General features: G+C 39.7%; 1 protein-coding gene across 1 annotated transcript; it reads right to left on the bottom strand.

Moving 5' to 3' along the window:
* NSL1 (NSL1 component of MIS12 kinetochore complex) lies at positions 1 to 14,258 on the bottom strand (the record flags this gene model as incomplete). Its single annotated transcript, XM_062571302.1, has 6 exons — positions 1 to 2,514; positions 3,131 to 3,198; positions 6,054 to 6,108; positions 10,633 to 10,763; positions 13,818 to 13,902; positions 14,121 to 14,258. Coding segments are annotated over 6 exons (756 nt in total), but the record flags the coding sequence as incomplete, so codon positions are not given.
* Positions 14,259 to 14,265: the final 7 nt, after the last annotated feature.

Raw genomic sequence — 14,265 nt, 5'->3', positions numbered from 1 at the left:
TTGGAAGTATCTCTTGATGTAGAATTCTTCAACAAATGTGAAAAACAGCTGAACACTCAAGTGTTCAGCTCATCATCTGACTTTCATTTAATGAGAGGGCCTCTGACACCTTCCATTGCCCCTTGGCCAAAAGCAGCCCCCAGAGATCCATAAACTCATAGTTTAAATGCTGCACTTGGGATCTTTATTTATTTGTTTTCTTTATCCTTCTTTATGCCACGTATTTGACTAGTGTTTCCAGATGTTTTCTTTTTCCATCCAGCAGCGATGGAAATGAGGGGCAGAGAACAAGGCACGATCACCCCAGCCCAAGCTACCAGGTGTCCATTTTCACTTCTTCCGAAGCCCATACAGTCTGACTGTCCGACTGTCTCCTTGGTAAGTGTTAACATGCATTGTAGGATGAATTCATGAATTCACTTATTAGGTCTTAATCCACAGTGCTCTCACTCCTTAAGACATTTGTCTTATGTTGGCCTTTTTAGATGAAACTTCTTTAAAGAGATGTGCCTATTCCTTATAAATCCTAGCTGTTTTCTTTATTCGCCCATCATTATTCAGCAAGATTCCCTGACCTCTTAACACAGAAAATGCTCAAATAGCATGATGGTAGACATAAAATCTCACAGTGCTCAGCTTAGTCTAGAAACATTCAGATTAAAGAATTTATGTGGATCTTGACAAAGAAAGTGATGGTTCAGATTTTCAACCCAGCAAGAAGCATACGCACTCAAAGAAGCTAGAGCAGCAATTTACTGTGTGAAAAACAGTCCCGGTGCCACGTTCCACAGCTTTGCAGTTCCAGTCCCTCGCACATCCTGTCCTCTCTTATATTAAAGGCTTTGTAGCCCTGAGATTAATACCAGTTGTGAGTTCAAAGGCACTAAAAGGAACTACTTCAGTTACTCAAACCAGAATTTAACACAGATGTCTTCTAAAGTGTCAGTACACTAATGCCAGGATTAGAACGGACAACGTGATCTGAAACTTTGATCTTTCTTAATTGATTTAATTTGTTCTGTATAAAAAAACCCTATAAGTTCATATATACAAAAGCAATCTGAAACAAGTATTTACATGTGATTAAATATACAATGTCTCAGTACAGATGCTTACCTTTTCAAATCTAATGATGTTAAAATTCATCACACATTTTCTTGAAAATTTTCAGATTCTTAACTATTAAGGTTGGACTGCCTTCTTACTACAGTACATTTCATTAATAAAACTTCTCAAAACACTCGAATTACGGTTTGAGAAAACACACGCTACACATGAGTATATACTGCAAGCATATGCAATCATGAGCTTGAAGTTATAAATGGTTAAGGCATGGTGCTGAATTTAGTAGTACTGTGCAATTGCCTACGTATGAATGTGTTAAAAAAAAAAAGTGTAGGATAGCTCAACTGAATACCATTTACTGTTACTCTACACTGATTTTAAAAGTTCAGTCAAAGATCACAAATGTATACATGACCGAAGTCAAGATCCTATAATGCATACAAATATTGTCCAGGAAACCCCTAGACTGCATACTTGGATTACATGAAATGAAAATATCAGATAGGATGTGTATGGTCCATTCTTGTTCAGAATAGCATACTGCAGGTAAATATATACAATTATAAAAACTCCAAGTTTAAACGAACATGACTATAATTAAGTCCAGTGGACCTAAATTCAAGAAAGGTCTAATAGCAGGGACCAATTTTACATTTACAGGTGGATTTTCTAAACTGTAATATCACACTAAAATGGTGTTTTTAATATGCTCCAGTGTGAAATTCTTTTCTATTCACTTAATAAAGAAAATAGTCACCCAAATGAGTATAGATGAAGGTGTCATTTGGAAAACTAGGTTCTCCTCAAACTCTTTAGACACATGCTTAATGTAAATGAGCAGTCCATAGGCTACAAAAAGACTGTCCACATAAACAAAGCACGTGCACAACTTTTTGAAGCATCAGAACCTCTACTGGAGTCCTGAAACAGAAGAGCAAGAGGTGAGAGTTAATCAGTAAATACACCTGCTGGATAGGTGCTACTGACAGATTTAGGCTTTCATGTACTAGCAGTTTAACAGTGAGAAATATTTAAAAAGACCAAAGACTAAATAATTAAGAAGGTTCCCAGGTACAGCACAGAATTAGAGGGGATGATTAAAAAAAAAAAAAAAAAAACAAAAAACACAGTACAATTGAGTTTCAAATCTGAATACACTAAATGCAAAATTCATGTGCTGAGAGTAATTTTCCTCCGGCGCAGTGGATAGCGTCTTGCTTGTGGTGAATTTGCAGTTCTCTTTCTTTTCAAGAAAAGATAAGTATTTTTACTGGTATCAGTGTCTGTTGGTGTGATTTCTACTGGTGATATGAAGTTTTGGATGTTATTTTCCTCCTTCGCTTTACAACCAGCAAAGACTTCTTGCCGCAGCTTGCAGAGTTCCAAGGTTGGTTGCCAAGTTAATGCTTGGGAAAAACCTTCTGCTCTTTCTATTAGTGCTGGGAGAGACTGCAAAAACAAACCCAGGCATCTCAGGTTACATGGGAAAAGTAGGGGTTACAATGAACAAAATGTGTTAATTAGAATCTGACATGCACAAAAGCTTCATCATCTGCAGAGAGGTACGTTCAGATGATGGGTGAAGGTTGAGAACTGAGAGAACTCAGAACTACCAGCCAAACAGTGACAAGTGTCTACTCTCACAGGTCACACAAAGAGCATTTCACCCAAGTTGAAATGCTCCTCCATTTCACCTCCAAGCTGAAGAAATACCAGAAGAACACTACAGTACTTAAGCTGGTACCAAAGTAATAAATGTCACATGATACATGACATTGTACAGGTCTTTTCAGAAGATGTTTTAATTTTTAAATGCAGCAGATTCTGAAATCTCTGTAAAAATATTTTCTATAGCCACAGAGAAATCTTTCTAACTCCTGGTTGGGGACTAAATGCTTTATAGATATATCTTCAATAGTTGAAACCTAAAGGAGTACTTGCTTCAGAAGTACAAACACAGGCTTTTTCGTACAAAATTATAAACCAAGATGAGTTGGAACTTGTATTTGATTATTTTATCAGATCAAGAAAAAACATATCCTCTTGGAGTGCACAGAGATCTCACCTTCATTACGCCACTGATCTGTTTGGATGCCATTTCCGCCAGCTGCTTCAGCTCTGCCATGTAAGCATCTACAAACAAACAAAGTGAACTTCTGGAACGCAACCTCTTTCCCCCGGCTTGCTATTGACTTCTAAGCTTAGACAGAAAATTAGTAGAGTCCCTGTATAAATATTAAACCTGCAGCGCATCCCTTTCACTTGCAAAACCATCTACCATGCAAATTACAAATAGCATTACAGCTTTGCAGATGACAGCTGATGTGTTTCATATTATTATTACTCTTAACCACTAAATATGCAATAGTGCCTAGAAGTCTCAACTATAGCAAGCCACAAAATTATTGCGTTAGAAATCCTACAGATTAGACAAAATACAAGAAACAAAGGCAGTATTTAAAATAAAGAGAATACTGTTACAAGGAAAAAAAAACGATTCGTTTTGTCACTTTCAAGCTGATGTTACACTTGATAATAATGTAAGAAATAAGAAGGATAAACACAAATGAGATAAAGTAAATCAATTTAAGAAGGAAAAAATCCAAATCTTACAGCTCCAGCTGGGTAGCAATAGTCAGCTTTTACATAAACAAACAAACAAACAAACAGAAAAACCCACACAAAACACCCCAAAACCCCAAGTGTAAATAGTAAGAACTGTATTAAGTTCTTAATTTACACATAATTACATATAAATAATAAGAACTGCAATTAATTAATTGGGTTAATATGAAAAGAAAGAAAAGAAGCTTTTAGGGACACTGAAGCTGGCAGCAGGTGTAGAATACTGGCGAAAAACGTCATAGACTTGATTACAACAACAGCATAAGATCATCAATACAATATATATTTTTGATGAGTAGCAAATTTGGAAGTAATTTAGAAGCAATAATAATTCTTCCACTCAAGATTTAAGCTCTTACAGATTACAAAAAGAACCAACCAAGTTTGCATGTTTTCTCCATTTTTCAGCATAGAATTCTCTCTGTAAAGCTACAACATCAACGAAAACTTACAAGCAGCAGATAAGCAAGTGTGCTCCTGGGAACTAACTAGTCTCCACATCCCACTCTTACTATTTTTCAGTAGGGTCACCAGTCTCTGCAGCAGGATATACCAGTGATGGTGTACACACTCTTAATCCATTTTGGAGCAAAACACAGCACTTCATCTTAAGCCAACCTCATCAGTTGCTACTGCAGATGATTTAAGTCAGTTATCACATTCTAGTGTAGGGTGTCAGTGACCTACTGCTGAAATATAAGTAGCAAGAGACAAAATTTTGTTAAATTGTGTGTTCACATGCACAATGTACTAATTAGACATGTTTTAGGAACCAAGGTGTGGAAATAGATGCTAAAATGCACCATCATTCAGCATTTGGAGGGAAAAATAATCAGACAGCAGCCTCTTTAAATACACAGCAGAGGTTTATGAATGGACATTCTCTAAAAGAAAGGTATGTCCATAATAAAGACTTTTTACAATAGGATATTGAGATCAGAAGACTGGTGATCCTATGAAATAAAAATAAATAATTACTTGGATTATTCTAGATACACAGTAACACTGATAACACAGTTAAATGAAATTTGCCTGCAGGAGTTGAGCTTTACATGGACAACATTATATTCCTCAGTGTTCAAAAGGCTTTCCAAAACATAGGGAAATGAAAAAAGGAAATGAAAGGTATTGAGTAATCTAAACATTTTTGGTTTCTGGCCACTGTACTTGCTAAACTGGGATACATAAACTTCGCAAAGACTACATAGATACTAAAATTTAGCACAAACGTTATGTTGTCTTGGTTAGGACTTCATTGTTACCTAACCTGAAAAGGCAGTATCTTAGTGTAAGCTATTACTATCTGTCAAGTAGCAATTTATCCATATCAGAAAAGCACAGATCTGGATACCAGAAACCGAAAGAAACCCAAATATGAAGTGAAGCTCTTTATTGCTCCTGTTGGCTGCTTGCTGCACAGGCTGGCATTTCTGGAAGCAATGTCTCCTACTGCTTACAAAGAGGAAACGGTGCCTAAAGGAAAGCCACATCAGCAGGCTCAGACCTGGAAGCTTAAGTTTTGCTTCTAAGCTTAATTTAACAATGCTGTTTGTTACACCAGGTTTAAATTACATGCAGTAATCCATGCTGAGAGCTCCATAACCACATTTTTCAACTTCAGACAGTGCTGGTAAACTCAGTCATTTTCCATAGTTAAGAACAGGCAAGTTAGAATTTGCCATTTCTTAAGGCCAGCCTCATAAAAGCATATCTGATTCATGAACTGCAGAATTTACCACCCTGTTCCAAGATGTTTGTATAACAAGTAATCTTCCAAAAGCACTTAACAAACTTAGGGCAATGTTTACAGTTATGTTTCTTCTCCAGCACTTACAAATTGCACAAGCAGGATAAAATCTCATACATACTTTACAAATCAAGAGAGTCAACACAACCATCACCCAGTACTGAACAACTGCTTTCAATCTCCAGAAGAAACTGACAGATCAGGAAGACAGACCAACCCATTTCTAGTACTTATGTAAAAGGAACATAAGAACTGTCAAAGTTTAATGTCAACGATCCATCTAGTTCCGCATCTTGTCTTCACCAGCGGTTAAGGGAAGAGGTAAGAAAACCTGCTGAGGGTAATTATGTGGCAGTTTCCATGCAATACCCACACAGTGGCCAGCTTTTGCCTTTAAGAGTAGTGCACAGAGCATTCAGAACAAGAGAATTGGACACAAGTTAATAAATGGATGCAGCAATATATTCAGCTATGACAAACTTCTAGCTATTTTGCTGAAGTATTTAAACAGTTTTAAATAAATTTAAAGAAAGAAAACTTTTTAAATATTAACACTTAGTTAGAAAGGTAGATAGTATTCTCTCAGTACAGCTGCCCTCTCCTGAGAAATCTTTACCTTGAGAAGGTTGTGATCTTATCTCTTCTGGTGTTACAACAGGCTGGTAGAGCTTCTGCATATAAAAAAAAAATCCTCTTGCTGTAATATATATTTAACACATACATAGTAGTTAAAATAATGGAAAAAGGCTAATGAAAGGAGATGGTGGAAATATTTAGATAAAGAGTGTATCATATGCATATTTCACAGATATTCAGTTACTGGAAACAGTTACACAGGTTAACGTAGTTAATATGCTCACTGTACATCAGTCTCCAAAATCTACTTTAGTTTGTAAAATTCTGGTTATTAATGCATAAGGATTTCTAAGCTAAAAATCCAGACATTTTGGATGAAGCATTGCCACCTGCTGCACAACTGAGGAAACAGAACTGCTGTGACTTCTAAGGAACCATTCACAAAATCAGTACGCTTTCACAGAGCAGCAAACTTGAACAAAGAGTACATTTATACAAAAAGCTAAAAAAAAGAAAACTACTTTAAATGGCTATATTATTTCTGTGCAAGTATTTATGACTGAAAAAGAATATTCTCCTTCACAAACCAAGCTCTCTGGTTCTTTGGCACTACTATGCATCTTGTGACTTGACATCAGTTAACTGCAACACAAAGTTGTAATGTTTAGTTTTATTCAAGGTGGAATTATATATGTATTTTTCTCCACTTCAAGAGCTGTCCCTCCTCCTTCCTGAGCCCCCCCAAAAAAGTAAAAGGAGGAAAATTACTTACGCCTCCTTATAGTTCTATCAGAGCAAAACTTTCACAGTTCACACATATTATTAGCAAGTCTACAGTAACAGCTCCAAGCAGGATAAAAAGCTTGCATTAGCTCAAACACTACACTGAGAACTTCCAGGAGGATGTCTTGCTATGGCAGTTGTAGGGAGATCATCACACTAAATCACACTAAATGAGTGGCTCTCTCCAGCTAAACCTCTGCGATGTACAGCATCTTCATAGTTACCTCATGTCTCAGAAAACACGCATCTTTATAGTAGTTAGGTCTAAAAAGAATACAAGAACTCCTCACTCAGAGAAACCACTAGTAACTACACAGAAGTTGCTGAGAGGAAAAAAGCCAATCCCTTCACCCAGGTACACTGGCAACTTCCATGTTTTGTAGACACTTAACTAATTATCCAGTTGTGTTGTTATAAAATCTGAAAGAATCAGCAACAGAAGAAAGATAGACGGAGAGGCTTTCTAAATACTAACTTACTAAATAACTCATCTACTCTATGGTACAACATTACTTTCTTTTTGCAAAAAGATTAAAGGGCCATATTAAATCTGTTATACAATAGCAAACTGTATTTTAGATGATTTATTCCTGTTTGAGGTACTTGATATATATCAAATATTGCCAATACTTAGAAAGATCTCAAAATGCAATATACGTTGGGAAGTATCCCAGACTTGAGATAAATATGTTTTTACACTACCATAAATCATCTATGCTTGGCTAAACTAAAGAGTTACTTACACTTTGTCAATTTTACTCCTTACAAATGCAACACAAGCTCTTAAACTATTAAAAAAAAATCCCCGTCTTCTTTAGTACCAAATCACAATAGCTGAGGTTGGAAGGAACCAAGAGGGAAGGGACCTCTTGACATCGTCTAGTCCAAGCCCAGCTCAAAGCAGGGTCAACAATTTCAGCAGGTTGCTCAGGCTGTACCCAGTTGAGTTTTGACTGTCACCAAGAATAGTGACTCCACAGCATTGCTGGGTAACCTGTTCCAGAGCTCAACTGCCCTCAGAGTAAAAAAGTTTTTTCTTATGTTTAAGTGGAATTTTCAGTATTTCAATTTGTGCCCTTTTTCTCTTGTCCTGTCACTGGGCACAACTGAGAAGAGTCTGGCTCTATCTTCTTTATTCCTCCTTCAAAAAGTACTTATGTGCATTGATAAGATCCCCTAGAGCCTCCTCTTCTCCAGGCTGAGCAGTTCCAGCTCTCTCAGCCTCTCATCATACAGCAGATGCTCCAGTCCCTTCGTCATCTTTCTGGTCTTTCACTGGACTCGTGACAGTATGTCCAGGTCTCTCTAGTACTGGGGAGCCCAGCACTGGAGCCAGCACTCCAGATGTGCCCTCACCAAGGCTAAGTAGAGGGTAAGAATCACCTTCCTTGACCTGCTGGCAACACTGCCCGATGCAGCTCAGGATGGCCTTTGCCACAAGGGTGCACTGCTGGCCCACGTCTGACTTGCTGTCCACCAGGACCCCCAGGCCCCTCTCTGCAATGCTGCTCTCCGGTTGGATGGCTCCCAGCCTGTACTGGTGCATGGAGTTACTCCTCAGAAGTGCAGGATATGGCATTTCCCTTCGTTGAACGTCATGAGATTCCTCTCTGTCCCTTTCTCCAGCCTGCCAAGGTCCCTCTGAATAGCAGTACAACCATCTGGTGTATCAACCACTCCTCCCAGTTTTGCACTGTCTGCAAACTTGCTGAGGTTGCACTAAGTCCCATCATCCAGGTTGCTAACAAACACACTAAACAGTATGGGTCCCAGTAGTGACCCTGGGGACGTACCACTGGTGACTGGCCTCCAAGCTAGACCTCATGCTGCTAATCACAACCCCTTGAGCCCAGCAATTCAGCTGCTTTTTAATCCACCTCAGTGTCCGCTTACGTAGTTTGTACTTGATCAGTTTGTCTGTAAGGATGTTACAGGAGAAATCTCAAAAGCCTTGCTAAAGTCAAGATAAACAACATTCACTGCTTTCCCTGCATCCACTGCTAGTCATCCTATTGTAGAAAGCCATCAAGACAGTCAAGCATGATTTCTGCTTTGTAGGTCCATGCTGGCTACTCTTAATCACCTTCTTGTCCTTAATGTTTAGGAATGACTTCCAGGATTGCTCCGTCACCTTCCCAGGAATCAAGGTGAGACCGACCGACCTGAATTTCCCTGGATCCTCCTGCTTGCCCTTCTTGAAGACAGACGTAACCTCCGCTTTCTTCTAGTTCAAGAACCACCCCCCGACTTCCATGGGCTTTCAAAGGTAATTGAGACAGGCCTCACAATAATAGCATCAGCCAAACTCCCTCAGTACTTGTGGATATATCCCATCAGGTCCCATGGACTTGTGTACTTACAGTTCCTTTAAATATTCCCTAGCTTGACCCTCCTTTACAACGGTATCTTCCTTGGCCCAGACTTTCCCACAGGTTCCAGGTTGACCTGTGTATCCTGAAGGATAGTCTTACCCATAAAGACTAGGGCAAAGAAGGTACTAAGTACCTCAGTCTTTTCTATATTCTTTGCCACCAAGTCCCCCACCCCAGTTAGCAGCGTGCCCACATTTTCAACAGTCTTCCTTTTGCTATTGATATACCTGTAGAAACCCTTCTTGATGCCCTTCATGTTCCTTGCCAGATTCAACTCCAGGTGGGCTATGACTTTCCTAATCTAGTCCCTGTACATCACAGCAGCCCTATAGACTACAGCATCGTATAATGCTAGCCTTTCCTTAACCACTCTCCTCTAGCAACGATGCAGTTCATTCAGGCATGGATTCCCATGCTTCCAATTTCTAGAATGCAATTCTGAAGTCTTTACTGAGGCAGAAATCTACAAAAAAGCAGTAACAGCTTGCCTGTGGAAGGCTGATAGTACAACATATACAAAGTATAATTAAGAGAGAAGGAGGGAAAAAAGAAAGAAAGAGGAAATATTTCTGGATTTATGGTGGCAAATGTTCTTAACTTCCATTCCAACTGCAGCCTCTGAACAGAGAGCAGTAAACCACATCACATTTGATTACAAATATAAGTACATGCACTGAAATGGCTCAAACAACCGACAGTCCTTTTAAAGGCATCCAAGCCTTGTACTCCTAGACTGAGCTGATTTTTTCTCCAAAATCGTATTATAAAATATTAACCAGCCACTAAAGCAGTAAGATTTAAAAATATAGTCAAAGGACAGACATTTTAAAAAGTACTTCAAGAGACAGGAAGAAAATGACAGTTCTTTAGGATGACAACATAAATGGTGCAAAGAAAGCTGGCTCCTGGTTAATCAGCAGGTAAGCAAAAGGCAGACCTAGCATAGCTGCAAAAGTGAAATTTAGCAACCAAGAATGCAAGTGAGCTGTTTAATGCCAGTAGTCATTTTACACTCAGTGCCAAAAAAGAGAAATCACTGCATCTGTTCATGACTTTCTTCCTTCTCTACTGAACTTGCTTACCCAACATAGTCATTAGCTCAAAAAAGGGGCTCAGGAAAAACTCAGGCATCTTTAGAAAGTCATATGCTGCACATGATATCTACCTCTATATATCATAACATTCAATACTTCAACAGCAGCCTTCAGCCAAGGATTTCAGAAGCCCCAATTTGACAAGATAAATAGGTGCACACTAACTTCTAACACGAGTCATCATGTTGAAGCAATCTGCCCAAGTAACTTCCCAAAACGTGCCACAGCCCAAATTCACTCATACTTTACAATACTCCCTAGCAACCCTCATTTTAATGAAGAACAAATTAATGCAAATTAATGCAAAGAAACGAGTTTGTTATCTGACAAAGAATCAAAAGCAAATTTATGAAAATTTTAGGTTACTCACCAACATCTCTTGCTCCCCTTTCATGGTTTGGATAGCATGCATGAGTACCTTTTTAGGCCACTGTTTACGTTTTGTTGTTGTCTCTACAATAAGTTCATCAAACTGATCTTCAAGAATTTTGATGTTTGTCCCTAAAACCAAAAGCATGTAAAGCTATTATAAGAATGTTCCTACAATCTTTTTTCACTTTCCAAAACAAAGTTATAGGGAAAAAGCTTTAGATCTGAAATAAGAATCATGCTCGATTATCACTGATAATAAAGGCATCTACCTTGGAACTACTTGTAAAGCCAAATGGAAATTGGGAACACTACTTGCTGTTGATCAATTACTTTTAAAGGAAGGGAGTGGGGCAAAGCTCTAGGAAGAATAGCCAAAACATTTTTATATGTGTTCTGAAACCAGGAAGAGAAGAAAGGCTCACAAAGGAAGGACTGTCTTTGCAGTCAGTTGTTTTTTCAACTGAAGATAAGCAATGCAAGACACTGCAAGAAAACTGGATTGATCTGTGTTATTACAAGCATTAAACACATTCACTGGCCAACAAGAAGCCTAAATGATTGTATATCATATAGATAACACATACAATTTAATTTTAAAATTCATCTATGAATCATCAACAATATACTACATAACCTTAATGAAACTTGGTTCCCAAAAATACTCCACATCCTGAGGCCATCATACTTACTAGATACGTGTAGTCTGTATAAAACACATTTGCTTTCAATATCCAATGCCCAACAGACTGTATCTGGCAGGAACCAACTTTTAGGGATTTTTTTTCTGATCATAAATCAGACAAAATATCTAGAACATATTTCCTGCTGTTGACTGAAGTGTTTTGACTACTGTTACCCTACTACCAGCCTACCAGGTAAGACTGAAATTAAATTTAACAATTTTTAAAGCTTGAGATATTATTTGCAAACTGGTTTACTTTTGCAGACCTTTCAGAATTAATTCACTGGTCCCATTAATGTGTTGAGCGTAACTTGTAAAGCCATCTGATCTACTGCTAAAGAACAGATTTTGAGCTCCCTCTCTTGGTCAATCTGTGTAGTACCAGGTGATTGTAAACCTCAAAGGCAAAATCAAGGGGTTGGTTGGTTGGTTGATTGGTCTGGGCTGTTTTTTGGTGAGTGGGAAATCGCCATAAAATCTTTAAATATAGAGAGGAAAGGCTTCAGCTGCCAGTCCACACAAACACCAAAAATATGAAATACCAGACCACTTGGTGGTTCCAACCGGATCAAGATCAGATATAAGCACGTTATTAAAATTATGCCAAACTGAAGAGCACAATAGAGTGCTTCTACCCACTTTATGCCAGTTACAGGAAAACAGCGGTATCTCAGCCAGCACAAATTTAGATCAAACAGAGGATAACTTACTGAAAATAGTATCTACAAGGAAAAAGTATTCATATCAAGAATTTTTGAACAAATTAAACAGTGAAGTGAGGCTGAATCAGTTCAGCATTTTGCATCATGCGACTAATGCATTTTTGACCTTTTAGTAGATCAAATGTGAACCTGATATTTCATGGGGCAAAGTTTACCAATATTCTGAAACCTACAGATTGAAAAACAATGGATAAATATTTTACTCTCATATTTCCATATTCAAATACAAAGAAATTCCTTAGGAAAAGTGTTTTCAGAATGATCTGAATTGAGATTTTTTTTTTCCTTTTAGGAAAGAACTCTTGGATTCTGAAGAAAATGCAATGTGTCAGATACACAATGCAAGTTTTATCATTTTAGATTTGCATTTGCAGAAGCTTTCTGAACAAAAACTGGTTCAAGAAGCTCTTCCTCCAAAACCAGTTTAATATGTGTTTTCAGCTTCAAGCAGCTGAAAAACATCAAGTTATAGGCAAAGAACATCTGACACTAACATAACTAAACAAATGAACAGGAATTTTCTTTGAATACTATTTCATCAAGAATCCCCATTACTATCAGTTAAAAGACACACCAAGCAGTAATTACAAACTTTTACTTAATTAGTATATTAAATAGTAGCAACATAAACATTGCTAGTTCTCCTGACAGGAAGAGATGTTAGCCAATCCCCCCAGCACAAAATCATGCAGGCTGGAAGGGCCCTCAGGAGGTCTCTAGTCAAGCCTTCTGCTCACAGCAGGGTCAACACTGAATTCAGACCTGGTTGTGTAGGGCTGGTTCTTGAACGCTTCCAAGGACAGAAATGACAATGTCTCTGTGCAACCTCCTCCAATGCTTAGTTATCCTCACATTTTTTTTAATGTTTTTTCTGTATTGGGAAGCCCAACATCAGGCATACTGTTTCAGATGTGCTCCAACAAGTATCAAGAAAAGAGGAATAATCACTTCCCAGGATCTACTGGCTACCCTCCTGTTGACACAGCCCATTAGGCTGAGGCCTTCACGGCTGTCAGGGCGCACCGTTGGCTCACCGTTAGCCCACCAGGACCCTCATATCCTTTTCAGCAGAAGCAATCAGTTCCCATCCTGTGCCGTGGCAGGGTGTTACCCCTTTCCTGGTTCAGGGCTTTCCTATTGCCCTTGTAGAATTTCATGAAGTTCCAGTAGACTCATTTCTGCAGCCGGTTTAGGTCTCTCTGAATGGCAGCAGGCGCTTGAGCATTTCTGACAACACTCTGCCCTGGTTTCATGTCATCCACAAACTTGATGAAAGCCTGCTGTAAATCTTCTAGCAAGATAGCTGCCATTAAAATTGGCTAAGCCTTAAGTTTTCCTGTTTTAACAGGAAGTACTTTGAGAGTCTCTAAGCTTCTCTTCCGTAACAGTTATAAGCAGACTCTCAAAGTTATTTAGATACTGTAACTGGTAATAGCTAGAATTTATGTCTAAAGATCTACAAGAATCTTGCTGTCAGTGCCAGACAGAACTCTGACCTTTCAAATAAAGCTGTCATCCCTGCCACTTGCTCTTGAGTAAAAGCTCCTGTACCTTTCGGTCACCTTGCTTTTGATTTACAAACGCTGGTCTGTACACGCAGCACTCCTACAGCACAGTGCTTCAGTTCTACTTACGGGCACATCCGAGCTGCCCGAGTTCAACCTTATCTGCTCCACCAGCATCGTTACTACCACAGACAGCTGGAGGCAAAACCGCCCAGTGAAAAGATATTATGCTTTAGGGAGAAAAAAAAAATAAAGAAGGAAAAACAGCGCATACCGCTTTGCAGCTCAGAGTCATCCGAGGTCTCCTCCCAGGGCTGCCCGTTAATGGTGATGTTCTCCTGCACTGCTGTTTCGAAGTTCTGCAAGACATTTAAAGGCTCCAGAAGCCCCGCTCCGGCCGCTCGCACGCCGCCTCGGGGGCCGGCGAGGCCTCTGCCGCCCGGCAGCCACGGCTGGACCGGGCAAACAACCCCACCAAAGCAGAAAACCGCCCCCAACTAGGCTCGGGCCCTCGGGCTGCCGCCGCGGGCGGCCCCGACCCCAGCCCCGGCCCCGGCGCCGCCGCCCCGCGCCTCACCCAGAGCGCGTCGCCGCCGGGCAGCCCGCGGGCCAGCGCCCGCACGAAGGGCGCGCACAGCGCCACCACCTCGCCCACGGCGCGCCGCGAGCAGCACCGCACCCGCGCGTCCCGCTCGCCCGCGGCGGCGGCGGCGGCGGCCGTG

Source organism: Rhea pennata, chromosome 3 (genome assembly GCF_028389875.1).
Source record: "Rhea pennata isolate bPtePen1 chromosome 3, bPtePen1.pri, whole genome shotgun sequence".
Taxonomy (NCBI): domain Eukaryota; kingdom Metazoa; phylum Chordata; class Aves; order Rheiformes; family Rheidae; genus Rhea; species Rhea pennata.
Note: the sequence above shows the minus strand (reverse complement) of the source record. Positions and strands in the feature narration are given on the sequence as shown.